At 41.7% G+C, this 15,802-nt stretch overlaps 1 protein-coding gene across 1 annotated transcript in view; it reads right to left on the minus strand.

Moving 5' to 3' along the window:
• The window catches only part of F2 (coagulation factor II, thrombin), a 1,266,023-nt gene that overhangs the window by 945,212 nt on the left and 305,009 nt on the right, over positions 1–15,802 (minus strand). The window contains exon 5 of the mRNA XM_044082527.1: positions 6,728–6,836. Coding sequence (XP_043938462.1) covers positions 6,728–6,836 — 109 coding nt within the window. The remainder of the gene's footprint in view (positions 1–6,727; positions 6,837–15,802) is intronic.

The raw sequence follows: 15,802 nt of genomic DNA on the forward strand, positions 1-15,802 counted from the left end.
CTTTATACCCGCTGAACTGCAGCTATGACGTCGGGTGAAGTGCGACATCAGCCGAGGCCAGACCCAGACTTTGGAATCCGGACGACCGAAGGGCTGCCTGAGGCCAGGACAACCCATTTGTTAGGACTGCAGATGCATCCTTGAAGGACATCAGTGGTGCACAACCTTTTTGTGGGAAGGGCCACTATCCGAATTCATAATGCATCTGCAGGCCACATCAAAACATATTAAGTCGTTACGAGTTAACAATAAGTACAGGTGACTGGCATTTTTACTTAAGATAGCAGTCATGAAATTGCCTGTTTTCTACATCAACTTTGCATTTAACTTTGTTCTGGCTTGCAACCATGACTTATTACAAACTCTTGCAGAAAGTTACTACTGTTTACAGACTACAAGTTATAAACAACAAAGAATAGTTACTTCCACAGCTAAAATTAGAGGTGTGCACAACTGCAATCAATTAGGTAAGTAAGCACATGCTGGAAAGTTTGCATGACTGGAGTAAGGCATAGCATTTTTTCACGTTTTTAAAAAATTTTTGGTTACTCTCTGGGGGCTGGACGGTATTGTGTCGAGGGTTGGATTTGGCCCTGGGGCCGGACATTGTGCACCACTGAAGTAAACCAATCAACCTGCCAAAAATGAACTAAAAATTGCTTCACTGACAGGAGAGATCTTGAAAATGGATGACATAATGGTAAGGAGGAGGCTGGACATACTATGCACCCAGGAGACAAGATGGAAGGGCAGTTACGTAAAGCCACTCAGCTTGGGATCCAGAGTCTACTACTCAGGAGGACGTCAGGCTAGAAATGATGTGGGAATGGTGGTGAGGAAGTCATTACAGAAGTCAGCGAGGGATGCAATCAGAATTAGTGACAAGATTTATGGCAATCAGACTCCAGTGCAATGACAAAACAGTATTCATAATCTCAGACTATGTCCCACAGCACAGATGAGATAGTGAGGAAAAGAGTGTATTCAGAGAGTAGATAAAGCAGGACAACATGAATTGATGTTGACACTGGGTGACCTGAATGCACATATCAGACAGAATACAATATGAGGACTGCCTGGGTCCACATGGGTGAGGCAACAGGAATAAAGAAGGAAAGGACAGAGTAGGATATGAGGACTGTCTTAGTCCACATGGACGGGGCAGCAGGAATAAACAAGGAAAGGACAGAATAGGATATGAGGACTGTCTCAGTCCACATGGACGGGGCAGCAGGAATAAACAAGGAAAGGACAGAATAGGATATCAGGACTGTCTCAGTCCACATGGATGGGGCAGCAGGAATAAACAAGGAAAGGACAGAATAGGATATGAGTACTGTCTTAGTCCACATGGACGGGGCAGCAGGAATAAACAAGGAAAGGACATACTAGGATATGAGGACTTAGTCCACATGGACAGGGCAGCAGGAATAAACAAGGAAAGGACATACTAGGATATGAGGACTTAGTCCACATGGACAGGGCAGCAGGAATAAAGAAAGAAAGGACAGAATAGGATATGAGGACTGTCTTAGTCCACATGGACGGGGCAGCAGGAATAAACAAGGAAAGGACAGAATAGGATATCAGGACTGTCTTAGTCCACATGGACGGGGCAGCAGGAATAAACAAGGAAAGGACAGAATAGGATATCAGGACTGTCTCAGTCCACATGGACGGGGCAGCAAGAATAAACAAGGAAAGGACAGAATAGGATATGAGGACTGTCTCAGTCCACATGGACGGGGCAGCAGGAATAAACAAGGAAAGGACAGAATAGGATATCAGGACTGTCTCAGTCCACATGGACGGGGCAGCAGGAATAAACAAGGAAAGGACATACTAGGATATGAGGACTTAGTCCACATGGACAGGGCAGCAGGAATAAAGAAAGAAAGGACAGAATAGGATATGAGGACTGTCTCAGTCCACATGGACGGGGCAGCAGGAATAAACAAGGAAAGGACAGAATAGGATATCAGGACTGTCTCAGTCCACATGGACAGGGCAGCAGAAATAAACAAGGAAAGGACAGAATAGGATATGAGGACTGTCTTAGTCCACATGGACGGGGCAGCAGGAATAAACAAGGAAAGGACATACTAGGATATGAGGACTTAGTCCACATGGACAGGGCAGCAGGAATAAAGAAAGAAAGGACATACTAGGATATCAGGACTGTCTTAGTCCACATGGACGGGGCAGCAGGAATAAACAAGGAAAGGACAGAGTATGATATGAGGGCTGCCTTAGTCCACATGGACGGGGCAGCAGGAATAAAGAAAGAAAGGACAGAGTATGATATGAGGACTGCCTTAGTCCACATGGACGGGGCAGCAGGAATAAAGAAAGAAAGGACAGAATACGATATGAGGACTGTCTTAGTCCACATGGACGAGGCAGCAGGAATAAACAAGGAAAGGACAGAATAGGATATGAGGACTGTCTTAGTCCACATGGACGGGCAGCAGGAATAAAGAAAGAAAGGACAGAGTAGGATATGAGGACTGTCTTAGTCCACATGGACAGGGCAGCAGGAATAAAAAAGGAAAGGACAGAGTAGGATATGAGGACTGTCTTAGTCCACATGGACGGGGCATCAGGAATAAACAAGGAAAGGACAGAATAGGATATGAGGACTGTCTTAGTCCACATGGACGGGGCAGCAGGAATAAAGAAGGAAAGGACAGAGTATGATATGAGGACTGTCTTAGTCCACATGGACGGGGCAGCAAGAACAAAGAAGGAAAGGACATACTAGAATATGAGGACTTAGTCCACATGGACAGGGCAGCAGGAATAAAGAAAGAAAGGACAGAGTAGGATATGAGGACTGTCTTAGTCCACATGGACGGGGCATCAGGAATAAAGAAAGAAAGGACAGAATAGGATATGTGTACTGTCTTAGTCCACATGGACGGGGCAGCAGGAATAAAGAAGGAAAGGCCATTCCAGACATCTGTCTGGCAAATGGCCTTATACTAGCCAATACATGGTTCAGAAAGAAGGACAGTCAGTCACAAGATCACATACTAGAGTGGCCAACATGCAACTCAGGTAGACTTCCTCTTACTAAGGAAAGGGCACTGGGATAGAATCAGCAATTACAAAGTCATCCCCAGTGAAACAGTCGGCCCACAGCATAAACCATGAGTTGCCAGAATCAGCTGCAAGCAGTGATCAGAGAAGGATCTAAGGTCAACAGAGGCCAGGCTGAAGACCTGAAAGTTGACTGGAGAGAAAGTGCAACAGTTCAAGGAATTACTCAGGGCTATAGCACCTCAAGAAGAAGAAGAAATAGGTGGAGTTGACGAAGAATGGCAGCACCTCAAAACAGCATGCCTGAGGACTACCGAACAGATAAGTGGCTGAGCCAGGTATGGAAATAAGGTACATAAGGAAAACTGGTGGTGGAACGCAGAAGTCCAGGAAGTTATCAAAAAAAGAAAGACATGCAGGAAAAGTGGGAGATAGAAAAGATGGACCAGGCTAGGAACGAATACTGATTGGTTAACAAAGAAGCTAAGAAAGATGTTGCAACAGGAAGCAACAAAGCATCAGAGGCACACTACCATCTTCTGGAAAGTAAGTCAGTAGATGGCACAAAGAAACTATATCATGCTGTAAGGCAAAGACAGAAAAATAAAGAAAACAGTCAGACATCCTTCATAAGGGTGAATAGTATTCAGTAGTGTATCTCAGCCATACATTCAGCCAGCAATAGCCTGCTAAACAGTCCACAGGACATTGAAGGGAGGTGGAAGGAGTATTTCCAGCAGCTTCTGAATGAACAAAACTTTGCAGAAGCTCTACTGCCACAGACTCAGTTTACGATGAGAGAACAGGAGAAGCCCACCAGTGAAGAAGTAAGAATAGCACTAATGAATATGAAGTCAGGGAAAGCAGCAGGTGCAGATGAGGTCACAGCAGATATGAAAAAGATGCTGGGTGACACAGGGGGAAACAGTACTCATAGCAGTATGGCGAGAAAGACATATTCCAGATGACTGGAGAAAAAGCACACTAGTGCCAGTGTTCAACAACAAAGGGGACATACGCAACTGTGGGCAGTACAGCAGTATCAGACTCCCATTCTGGAGTGGGCGATATACAGATATGCAGAGTAGTAGAAAGTAAGATGGGAGATTAGCAGTTTGGATTCAGAGATCAGGATACAGCACAACTGACCTGATGTTTGCAGTGAGACAGACAGCTGAGAAGAAGCTAAAGATGAGGAAATACTCCAAATGGTCAAGGAGTACTTCCAGCAGCTTCTGAATAAAGAAAACTCTGCAGAAGCTGTACTGCCCTAGACACAGCCTATGTGAAGGGCCGATCTTGTCTCCTTTGCCTGATTAACTTCTTTGAATCAGTCTCAAGAGCTGTGGACAAGGGTAAGGCAGCCCACACAGCCTATCTGGACTTTGCCAAGGCCTTCAACACCATCCCCTACTCTGGAATCATAGATAAACTTACTAAGCTGGGCATTAATCCCTATGTCACTCGAGTTGCCAACTGGCTTACTGACAGAACCCACACTGTAAAAGTAGCCGACTCCAAATCCAGCTCCAGACAAGTGGAGTACCTCAGGGTTCAGTCCTGGAACCGCTCTTGTTTGGCATCTACTTTTCTGAAGTACAGGCCAACACTAAGGGACTCTAACTAACAAAGTTTGCAGATGACTGCAAACTGGGAGCCATTATTGAATCCCCAATTGATGTGGATATTCTACAAAAGGGCCTTACAGAAACAGATGCTTGGTGCCAGAGTCATGGGCTCAAGCTCAATGCCAAGAAATGTACAGTTATCCCCTTTGGGAAAAAACATGTACCCATGAATTACCACATAGGTGGCAGTACACTAAACACCAAAAGTGTGATAAGAGACTTAGGGACATAGGTGGACAGTGGTCTCACCTTCGATAACCACATCACCAAAACAGTCAGGAAATCCTTCTATGTGGCACACCTCATCACTAAGGGCTTTTCATCCAGAAAGGTCATTGTCCCACTCATTAGACCCATTATAGAATACAACACCCCATTTGGTATGTGTACCTCTCAAGACATCTGCAACAACTGGAAAGGCCACAGAAATACCTCACTAAAAGAATCACAGTCCTAAAGCAGATGCCCTATGCTGACCATCTAAAAAAACTCCAGCTATACTCTGTCGCATATCGTCTACTCAGAGGCAATCTCTGCTTAACATACAAGGCCATTTCAAACCCAGAGCTGTTGGACATGCTACACTTAAGGAAATCCCAATCCCTCAGAGCCACATGCTCCAGGGATCTAAACCTTGTCATCACAATGAACAAAACATGCTGGAGGGATAGGTTCCTGACCCAGAGACTCCCCAGACTCTGGAATAGACTGCCCATAGATGTCAAGCAGAGCACCTCTTTGGCCCTCTTCAAAAGGAACCTTGACGATTGGATGGGAGATAGGAAATTCACCCCGGGGATCACGTCAGTCACCCTGCTAGACAGGGGCCCAGGGAAGTAAATATTGTGGGAAGAAATAGCCAGGAAATTGTCATGGCTAGGCTTGTATAGGCCCTAGGGCCGATAGCCTAGTACCATCCTATGAACCTAGCCAGTCCTGTGGTGCTTCAAAGTCCAAGAAACATTGGTAAAATTAGTGAAAGCTTTATACAAGGACCAAATGACTCAAGTACAAATAGTGTTTGGTCTCAAATAGGGGTTCCCAGTGGGAGGGGGTGTGCACCTGGCTTCAGCACTGAGCCCACTGCTGTTTATATTGGTGATGGACTACATTAGCAAACAGGTCGTGGGAGACAGAGCAACAAAGTTGCTGTATGCAGATTATGTGGCATTACAGGCAGACTCTACGCAAGAATGTCAGCAAAGGATAGGGGAACAGAATGCAAAACTGAAGGAACATGGGATGAAACAGTACAGCTAAGACAGTTGTAATGGCAGCAAATGGTGGAGTTTAGAAGCAGCTGAGAATTGAGATATAAGGGAAAATGTGGCACAGGTAAACAGCTGTATCTGGGAGGGGTGGTTGAGGAGAAGGGAAGTCTGAATGAGGAGGTCAAAGCTAGAGTCAGAGATGGTGTAGCCAAATAGCACAGAGTGTTAGGTGTAGTATATGACAGATGAATGCCAAGTAAAGTGTAGAAAACAGTGGTGCAACCAGTACTACTGTATGGTATGGAATCCTGAGCAGGCCGACATAGTTCCAATTGCAGAAAAGGTCAAAGAGAACAGATTACAGTGGTCCAGGCATGTGTGCAGAAAAACAGAAGACAATCTGGTGAAGAAGATTTGGGATAGACAGGAAGAAGACAAGAGGAAACAAGGGCATCCTACAACAGTCAGGCATAAGTGTCAAAGAAGGCAGAAGAGTGGCAATGAACAGACAGAGATGGCGACAGTTGACAACACCCTAACCCCATGTAGAAAATGGGAAATGGGGGTTCATAGTGATGATGAGGATGATGATTCCAAGATTGTTATATAGTAACCGACTGCATTCCTAGCTTCCACTACTGGTATGCTGCAATGTGTGAGCTTTTTTCTCCACCTTCTTTGCTAGAAGACTGTTTCTGTTGCTTTCTGCTTTATCATTTTGCACACATTCTCAGAACAAAACAAGATTTGTCTTTGTGGCAGTCAGTCACTGTACTAGAAGGGTGTTTCAAATAAATCATTTTAAAATACTAAACAACAAAACAAGCAAAAAGAAAGAACAAATCTTACTCTGATTTGTGAGGGAAATTGCTGTTCCAGTATTGGCATTCTCTTCCTGACCTGGTTGTAGAAATATTACCTATGTAGTTTGTACCAATTTGTGTCACTGCACATAGTCCTGTAAGACAAAAAACAAAGTTATTAGAAATAAATACCTGCTGCACACAAGCTCTCTCCAAACAATGCTTAGGCAAACAGGGTGCTAATTGATACAATGTAATATCTGTATCTGCACTGCCACCTAGGATATGGGGCATCTTAAGCCTGCCTGTCTTGACAGTATTTGAATTTACACATTTATTACTTAAAGAGCTGGAATCTTTCATAAACGGGTGCTCTTTTACAAATTCAAACAATTGCTATACAATAAAAACAAGCCATCTACCAATCTGAAAGGGATACATTATCTGATTTCTTACAGAACCATAAAACAGAAAACATGTCTTTGTCAGTACTGATTGGTTTGCTGCAATGATGTTACAATGGTAACACGACACTAGTCCAGTAACATAAGGGGAAGGTGTTCAGCTATGCTTCTAATGATCTAGGTTCAAGGATGACCTATACTCTGGAGAGTCACCCAGGAAGTCTGAGGTCAAATGGCTGGCACCTGTAGCATATGGTACTGTTTCTTTAAATATTTACTGCCATCACAGCTTCAGCTTATCACAAGTACTGACTCATGAGTTCTGTTTTCCTGTATTACTACTAATAGACAGTAAACTGTTAAGAGCTGTCAATACATCACTGTATGTCCTCTTATTTTATTGTTGAAGGAGAATCACAAGCAGTGTATCCATTTTGAGGCATAACACACAACATAAAATAAAAAGTGTACACACCCCTGTTAAAATGCCAGGCTTTTGTGATATAAAAAATGAGACCACAATAAATAATTTCAAAACTTTTCCCACCTTTAATGTGACCTGTAACCTATACAAGTCAATGGAAAAACAAACAAATCTGTTAGGGGAAAACAAAAAAAAGAAGGAAAGTACAATACGGTGGTTGCATAAGTGTGCACACCCTTAAACAAATACTTTGCTGTGTGTGCACACCCTTAAACGAATACTTTGCTGTGTGTGCACACCCTTAAACGAATACTTTCCTGTGTGTGCACACCCTTAAATGAATACTTTGTTGTGTGTGCACACCCTTAAACGAATACTTTGCTGTGTGCACACCCTTAAACTAATACTTTGTTGTGTGTGCACACCCTTAAATGAATACTTTGTTGTGTGTGCACACCCTTAAACTAATACTTTGCTGTGTGTGCACACCCTTAAACTAATACTTTGTTGTGTGTGCACACCCTTAAATGAATACTTTGCTGTGTGTGCACACCCTTAAACTAAAACTTTGTTGTGTGTGCACACCCTTAAACAAATACTTTGTTGTGTGTGCACACCCTTAAACTAATACTTTGTTGTGTGCACACCCTTAAACTAATACTTTGCTGTGTGTGCACACCCTTAAACTAATACTTTGTTGTGTGCACACCCTTAAATGAATACTTTGCTGTGTGCACACCCTTAAACTAATACTTTGTTGTGTGTGCACACCCTTAAACTAATTGCACACCCTTAAACTAATACTTTGTTGTGTCCACACCCTTAAACGAATACTTTGTTGTGTGTGCACACCTTTAAACTAATACTTTGTTGTGTGTGCACACCCTTAAACAAATACTTTGTTGTGTGCACACCCTTAAACTAATACTTTGTTGTGTGTGCACACCCTTAAACTAATGCTTTGTTGTGTGTGCACACACTTAAACTAATACTTTGTTGTGTGCGCACACCCTTAAACTAATACTTTGTTGTGTGCGCACACCCTTAAACTAATACTTTGTTGTGTGCTTACACCCTTAAACTAATGCTTTGTTGTGTGCGCACACCCTTAAACTAATGCTTTGTTGTGTGCGCACACCCTTAAATGAATACTTTGTTGTGTGTGCACACCCTTAAACGAATACTTTGTTGTGTGTGCACACCCTTAAATGAATACTTGGTTGTGTGCACACCCTTAAACGAATACTTTGTTGCGTGTGCACACCCTTAAATGAATACTTTGTTGCGTGTGCACACCCTTAAATGAATACTTTGTTGTGTGTGCACACCCTTAAACAAATACTTTGTTGTGTGTGCACACCCTTAAACGAATATTTTGTTGTGTGCACACCCTTAAACGAATACTTTGTTGCGTGTGCACACCCTTAAACGAATACTTTGTTGTGTGTGCACACCCTTAAATGAATACTTTGTTGTGTGTGCACACCCTCAAATGAATACTTTGTTGTGTGTGCACACCTTTAAACGAATACTTTGTTGTGTGTGCACACCCTTAAACTAATACTTTGTTGTGTGTGCACACCCTTAAATGAATACTTTGTTGAAGCACCTTTTGATTTAATTACAACATTCAGTCTTCTTGCGTTAGAGTCTATCAGTATCGCACATCTTGACTTGGCTCTTCCTTGCAAAAGCGCTCCAAATCTGTCAGATTGCGAGGGCATCTCTTGTGCACAACCCTGTTCGGGTCACCCCACACATTTTCTATTGGATTTAGGTCTGGGCTCTGGCTGAGCTATTCCAAAACTTGAATTTTCCTTTTGTGAAGTCATTCTTTTGCCAATTTGGATGTATGCTTGGGGTCATTGTTGTATTGAAAAGTCAAATTCCTCTTCATCTTCAGCTTTCTAGCAGATACCTGAAGGTTTTGAGCTAAAAGTGACTGGTATTTGGAACTGTTCATAATTCCCTCCACTTTGACTAAAGCTCCAGGTCCAGCTGAAGAAAAGCAACCTCAACACATGATACGGCCCCCACAATGCTTCACCGTGGGGATGGTGCTGTTTTGGTGATGCAAAGTGTTTTTTTTTTTTTTTTTACACCAAACGTACTCTTTGGAATTGTGGCCAAAAAGTTCAACCTTGGTCTCATCAGACCATAACACATTTTTCCACATGCCTTTGAGAGACTTGATATATTGTTTTGCAAATTTTAGCTGGGCCTGGATATTTTTCTGTGTAAGAAAAGGCTTCTGTCCTGCAACCCTACCCCATAGTCCAGACATATGGAGAATATGGGAGATTGTTGTCACATGTAGTACATGACCAGTACTTGCCAGAAATTCCTGCAGCTGCTTCAGTGTTGTTGTAAGTCTCTTGATAGCCTCCCTGACCAGTTTTCGTCTTATCTTTTCATCAATTTTGTAGAGACATCCATTTCTTTGCAACATCACTGTTGTCCCATATTTTCTCCACTTTTTGATGACTGTCTTCACTTTGTTCCATGGTATATCCAGAGCTGTGGAAATTTTTTTGTACCCTTCCCCTGACTGATACTTTTCAACAATGAGATCCCTTTGATGCTTTGTAAGCTCTCTGCGAACCATGGCTTTTGCTGTAGCAGGCAGCTGAGTACATGTTAGGAAAATCCTACTAGGTCAGCTGAACTTTATTTGGGGTTAATCAGAGTGTCTTTAATTGATGGCAGGTTTGTACCAAAGAAGACTGAATGTTGTAATTAAATCAAAAGGTACTTCAACAATGTACTACCTTAAGGGTGTGCAGACTTATGCAACCAGCTTATTGTATGTTTTTTATTTTTCATATATTTTTCCTGTAACAGATTTGTTTATTTTTCAATTGAATTTTACAGGTTATAGGTCACAGTAAATGTGGGAAAAGGTTTGAAATGATTTATTGTGGTCTCATTTTTTTATATCACAAAAACCTAGCATTTTAATAGGGGTGTGTAAACTTTTTACATTCCCTGTATATATCCTCCAAGGCTGTATGAAAACTGGAAAATGTGGATTCAAATGTTTGAGTTGTTCTTGACATTAAGCAGTACATCCTGTGGATACTTTGCTGCATTTCTGCATGCTTCATGAGGAAGAAGAGACAGCTACGTAATTCAATTCAATTTCAAGGAGGTACAATGGTACAGCGGAGATGATCCAGAACTTTCAAATTTATTATGATATGAGAAAAAAAATACTACATAACTGTCGCTTGTTCTTCACAAAGTCACAAGGTCCTATGTTGTGGAATTAAGCACTCAAGTAAACAATGATGAGTCTGATATCATATGGTAAGTTAATACAAGACAGATTTGTGTATGCTATTCAAAATGACCAAACAAGAGGCTAATTGCCAAGAAAAGCAGAATAACCGTTAGGTAAAACAACAAATGTATGTAGAATGGAAGAAGTAGATAGGTATAAAACTGCACACTGAAAAAGAAAAGAGATTTTGCAAAAATAAAGTGAAGTGCCAGAAAAAAGTGTGCTCATGGAAAGCTGTGCAGAAGATGCAAGTATAAAAATAATAAAAGGAAATATTCTACACTAGGATAGTTAGTTGCCACATACACTTTGGCAAAATCTTAACTACCTCCTCAACCCTGGCAAAACCTCTACCCCTGCACCATCTACAAAAAATAGCACTGAATGTACAGCATCCTAGTTTAACTCTCATTTCATCACAACTGCCACCTCACTTTTAAACAACAACAAATCTAACCAACCCCTTACAGTGCCTACCTCTACTAACTCTAAACCCATCTACTTCTCTTTTAAACCAATACAGACCTCTTATATCAAAAAACTCCTCTATCAAAATTAAAACCTACCTATCTAGCAGTTGACCAACTCCCTAATGATTTCTTAAAAAACTGCTGCAAGCTCCATCGCCTATCCCGTATCTATTCTAATCAATTGTTCTGTTGCAGAACAATATGTCCCATACTATGGAAGATATCCCAAGAACTCCAAGATAAACTGCAAAAGTCATTTCTAGACATTGAAAATTATATAAATGAACTTCAACTCATCCTAAACCCAAACAAAACTAAATTACTGACCTTCTTTAACAGGCAATCCAAAACAAAACCACCTCCTCTCTCCATCTACTCCACTAATGACACCATAATAGAACTAGTTAACCAAACAAAACTACATGGTGTCACGACAGACAACAAACTAACATCCAATAAACACATATCACTCACAATAAAGAAAGTTCACATCAAACTTGGGGCTCTACATAGGGCCAAACCTTACCTTACTCAAAATGCCAGACTAGCCACAGCCAGTTTCCATCTCCTATCTACTCTTCTCTGCTGTTCTCAACTTTTCCCTAACCTGCACATGTCTGATTTACATCTACTTGATTCCTGCTATAACAAAATAGCAAAATTTGCCGCTAATGTACCCAACATGTCCCATCATTGCCTACCTCTTCAAAAACTACACTGGGTTGAATTTCCCAGTCTGTTATTGGTCAATCAGCTCACCACTGCCCACTCCATTATCCACAAACCTGAAAACTGCCCTGCACTCTCCAACCTAGTGCAACTAAATAACAACCCCAGGACCCTTAGATCACCTGATAAATGTATACTCAAGGTTACAAAGTCCCATAATTACTTTGGTGACTCTCTGTTCCCCTTCAAAGTAGCCAAACAGTGGAACCTATTACCCCAAAACATCTTAAAAAACAGATCGTCATAGCTTCAAAAAACTCCTAAAGGAATACCTTACTCAACAATGGCTATGCTGCTGTGATACTCCTGGCTAGTTAGTCATGCCATCAATCAAATGTTTTCTATTCTCCTATCTTCTTGTCTTACTTCTGCCAAATGAAAATACCACAATGGTTTTTAGTTATATATCTGATAAGTTTCATATTATTGTCTGTAGTTAGGCTTAGGAAATGTAATGTTTTCTGTTTTACATTCCCCTTTTTGTAAATGTGATTGTTGGCAACAGTCAAACTTTTTGTATATTGTTTGTAATCTTTTTGTACTATTGTTATGGAGCTTAACTCCCCGGGTCTCTGCTGAAAACGGCCTACTTGCCCAGTTGGACTCTACCCGGTTAACAAATGTAAAATAAAATAAATAAATTATGCAAGACCTGTGGCAAAAAAGTCACAGCTCTCAAGTGTACAAATATAAGAAGTAAATGTTCAAACAAAGAGTGCATGGGATGGAGCAGAACCATGAAAATGATTTATTTGTAGACTCTAAAAGTGCAGGAAGAGTGATCAGTATACAGCAGTGTGAAATGGAGACCTCCTTGAAACAAAAAGAATAGTCATACATTTGGATAAATAAACTCAAGACAAATAAGACTAATGTGATTAAACTAGATAGAAGTCAAAATGCAATATCATGTTTATTCAAACATTTGAAAATTGATGCTGAGAAAAAATAAGCTAAAGCAATCCACCTGCAAGCTGCTTACCTGTTCAGACTGTTAACTATTCCCATGAAGACAGAAATACAAACTTCAATTTAATTCATTTAGCTTTCAATTACTCACTTAATCCATTCCAGATTTATCATGTAGCCATGTCTACTTTGACACACAATGAACACAAAGCAGTAAAACTAACTGTTTGGAAGACACAGGTCCATCCCACCACCACCACCACACACACACACACACACACACACACACACACACACACACACACACACACACACACACACACACAATTTTGAAAATCCACAATGACACATGGAGGCAATGTTGACTGTACAACTGAACTGGAAAACCAAGCTTTTCAGACAGTGAATAGAAACTCTTTCAATATTGTTTTTTTTAAGATGGTGAAAGATAGAAGTGATGAAAGAATGCATGATATGCACATGAAAACTGACAATTTGCTTTGTTCATAGGTGTTTATTAGGCTAATGACCACAAGGGCCTTTTTAACCCTAGCCATGCATCCCAAATCTCTGACAAGTTCTGACACCCTTGATAAGTTTAAGCATGGGCCTGGGAGATGAACCATTTACATGTTACTTGTTTGCATTAGACACATAGACGCCAAACCAGGGATGAATTTCTATTTTCCCATCCAATTGTCCAAGTTGCACTTGAATTGGGTTAGGGAGGAACTCTGCTTCACATGGATGGGGAGCCTGTTCCATAGATAGGGTAGTCCCTGGGATTCCTATCACTCCAGCAGGTCCTATTTATATGACAGGCAAGGTGTAAGTCTTTAGAACAGATAATTCTGGTATTGTTTGTTTTGTGATTATGCAGGAGGTCCACCAGAGTGGGGTCTGACAATGCCCTGTATGCCAGGCATAGATCTCTCCTCAAAATCCTGTAAGAGACAGAATAAAGGGATAGGGCCTTGAGGCTGTCTGCATAGGACATATTACTTACGCCTTGTATTCTTTTAGTGAGGAACCTCTGTGGACATTCCAGTTGTTGGATATGCCTGGTTAGATAGATACCAAAGGGGGCATTGTGCTCAATGATAGGCCTGATGAACGCAGAATACAGTGGAACAATGACTTCCTTGGACTTAGATGCAATACTTTTGTTTATAAGTTGCGCAACATAGAATGATTTCCTCGCCACACTAGACAAGTGATGATCAACTTACGATATATGTGTGTTCGTAAGTCCCTGACTACTGGTTTAGTTCTAAGGGATGTGTTGTCAATATGATAGTTACCAGGGATGGATGACTTCCCAAAGGATACTATTTGGCATTTCTTGGCATTTAGTTTTAGTCCATGGCTCTGACACCAGTTGAATGTCTGTGTCAGCCCCTCCTGGAGAACATTTGTGTCAGTACAAGATTCAACGACAGCTCCTAATTTGCAATCATCTGCAAATTTAGTCAGCCAGAGACCAATGACATTGGCCTTGACTTCTGAGAAGTAAATGCAAAATCATGACTGGCATTTGTAACTATCAAGATGCGTTTCCTAGGCTAGGATACTTGGCAAGTTTTTTTTTTTTCCATTTTGGGGAAGACCCTGCCATTCTTACCAGTCATGCATGCTCCGAGGAAAATACCAGTAATGGTGACAAGTAAAGCTGAAAGGAATTGTATAAAATGAACATTAGGGTATAATAACTGACTGGCACTTGCTCACTAAAACAATTATATAAGTCAGCACTAAAAATTAAAAGCACTACACCCTCACTCCCCACTGGCCCTGGTTTTCAATTATTAAGGAATTCCCAATATTATTCTGGCATGTCCAAAGGTCAGTTGTCAATCTCCTCTCCGGTCCAGCTGGTGAATCTGGGAATCTTGAGGCAATGTTACAACTGCCTCATGTACACAGACAACCCTCTCCTCCTCCCAACAAATTCCAACACATGTGAGAGATGCAACCATATAGCCACCTGGAGGCTAAGCTCTCTCAACTCAGTACTGGCATAACCAGTCAGGAGGAGAAGGAAACCACACTCACTACAATTCCAGTCTCACATAGACCTACCACGACAGCAAACCAAACACATAATCACACAAAAACATACTCGAAGGCTCTAAATAAAGATCTGCTGAAGCAGCAGAGACCTCCAAAGCAGACACCCAAGCAGCCGCTACCCCAAAACAAAACACGTGCAACACATATCTCACAAAGCCAGTGTGCCGAACAGTCACAGCCCTTAAGACTAAACAACACACCTGATACACTTGTAATAGGTGACTCTATCGTCAGGCACACTGACGTCCCACTCACCAGGCTGAACAAGGAGAGGGTCACGGTGAGCAGCCTGTCGGGCACTAGGATCCGCAACATAGCACAAGCTCTCAGGTCACTCCAAGGCAAGTACAAATATGACTCAGTCATTGTCCATGCTGGTGTGAATGACCTGAGACGTACCTCTCTGGACTACATGAAAAGAGACATAAAGGAGCTCTCTGAGCATGTAGCCCAGGCCGGTATGACCCAGACCTTGAGTAGCATCTTACCCTCACCAAGAATGATGCCACAATATGAAGACAAGATGATCAATTTCAACAATTGGCTTAAGTACTGGTGTCATTCAAAGGGGATCCAATGCCTGTCAGCTTGGGATGATATGCTCGACAAGCCACGATGCTTCGCTAGGGATGGCTTGCACCTGTCACCCTGGGCTTTCGGATATTGGCAAAGGCTCTTGCTACCCCATAGTGCCTTTTTAGGCAAGGCTCAAAGACAAACCCACCTCCATAGGTATCACAAGGGATAAGAAACTAAGAGTAATGCTACTCAATGCCAGAAGTCTAAACCTCAAGATGCACTCGAAACTCTCCTTAGCATGGAGAACATCGATATC

This window comes from Protopterus annectens, chromosome 9.part0, assembly GCF_019279795.1.
Source record: "Protopterus annectens isolate FY-2018-M chromosome 9.part0, PAN1.0, whole genome shotgun sequence".
Lineage (NCBI taxonomy): Eukaryota > Metazoa > Chordata > Ceratodontiformes > Protopteridae > Protopterus > Protopterus annectens.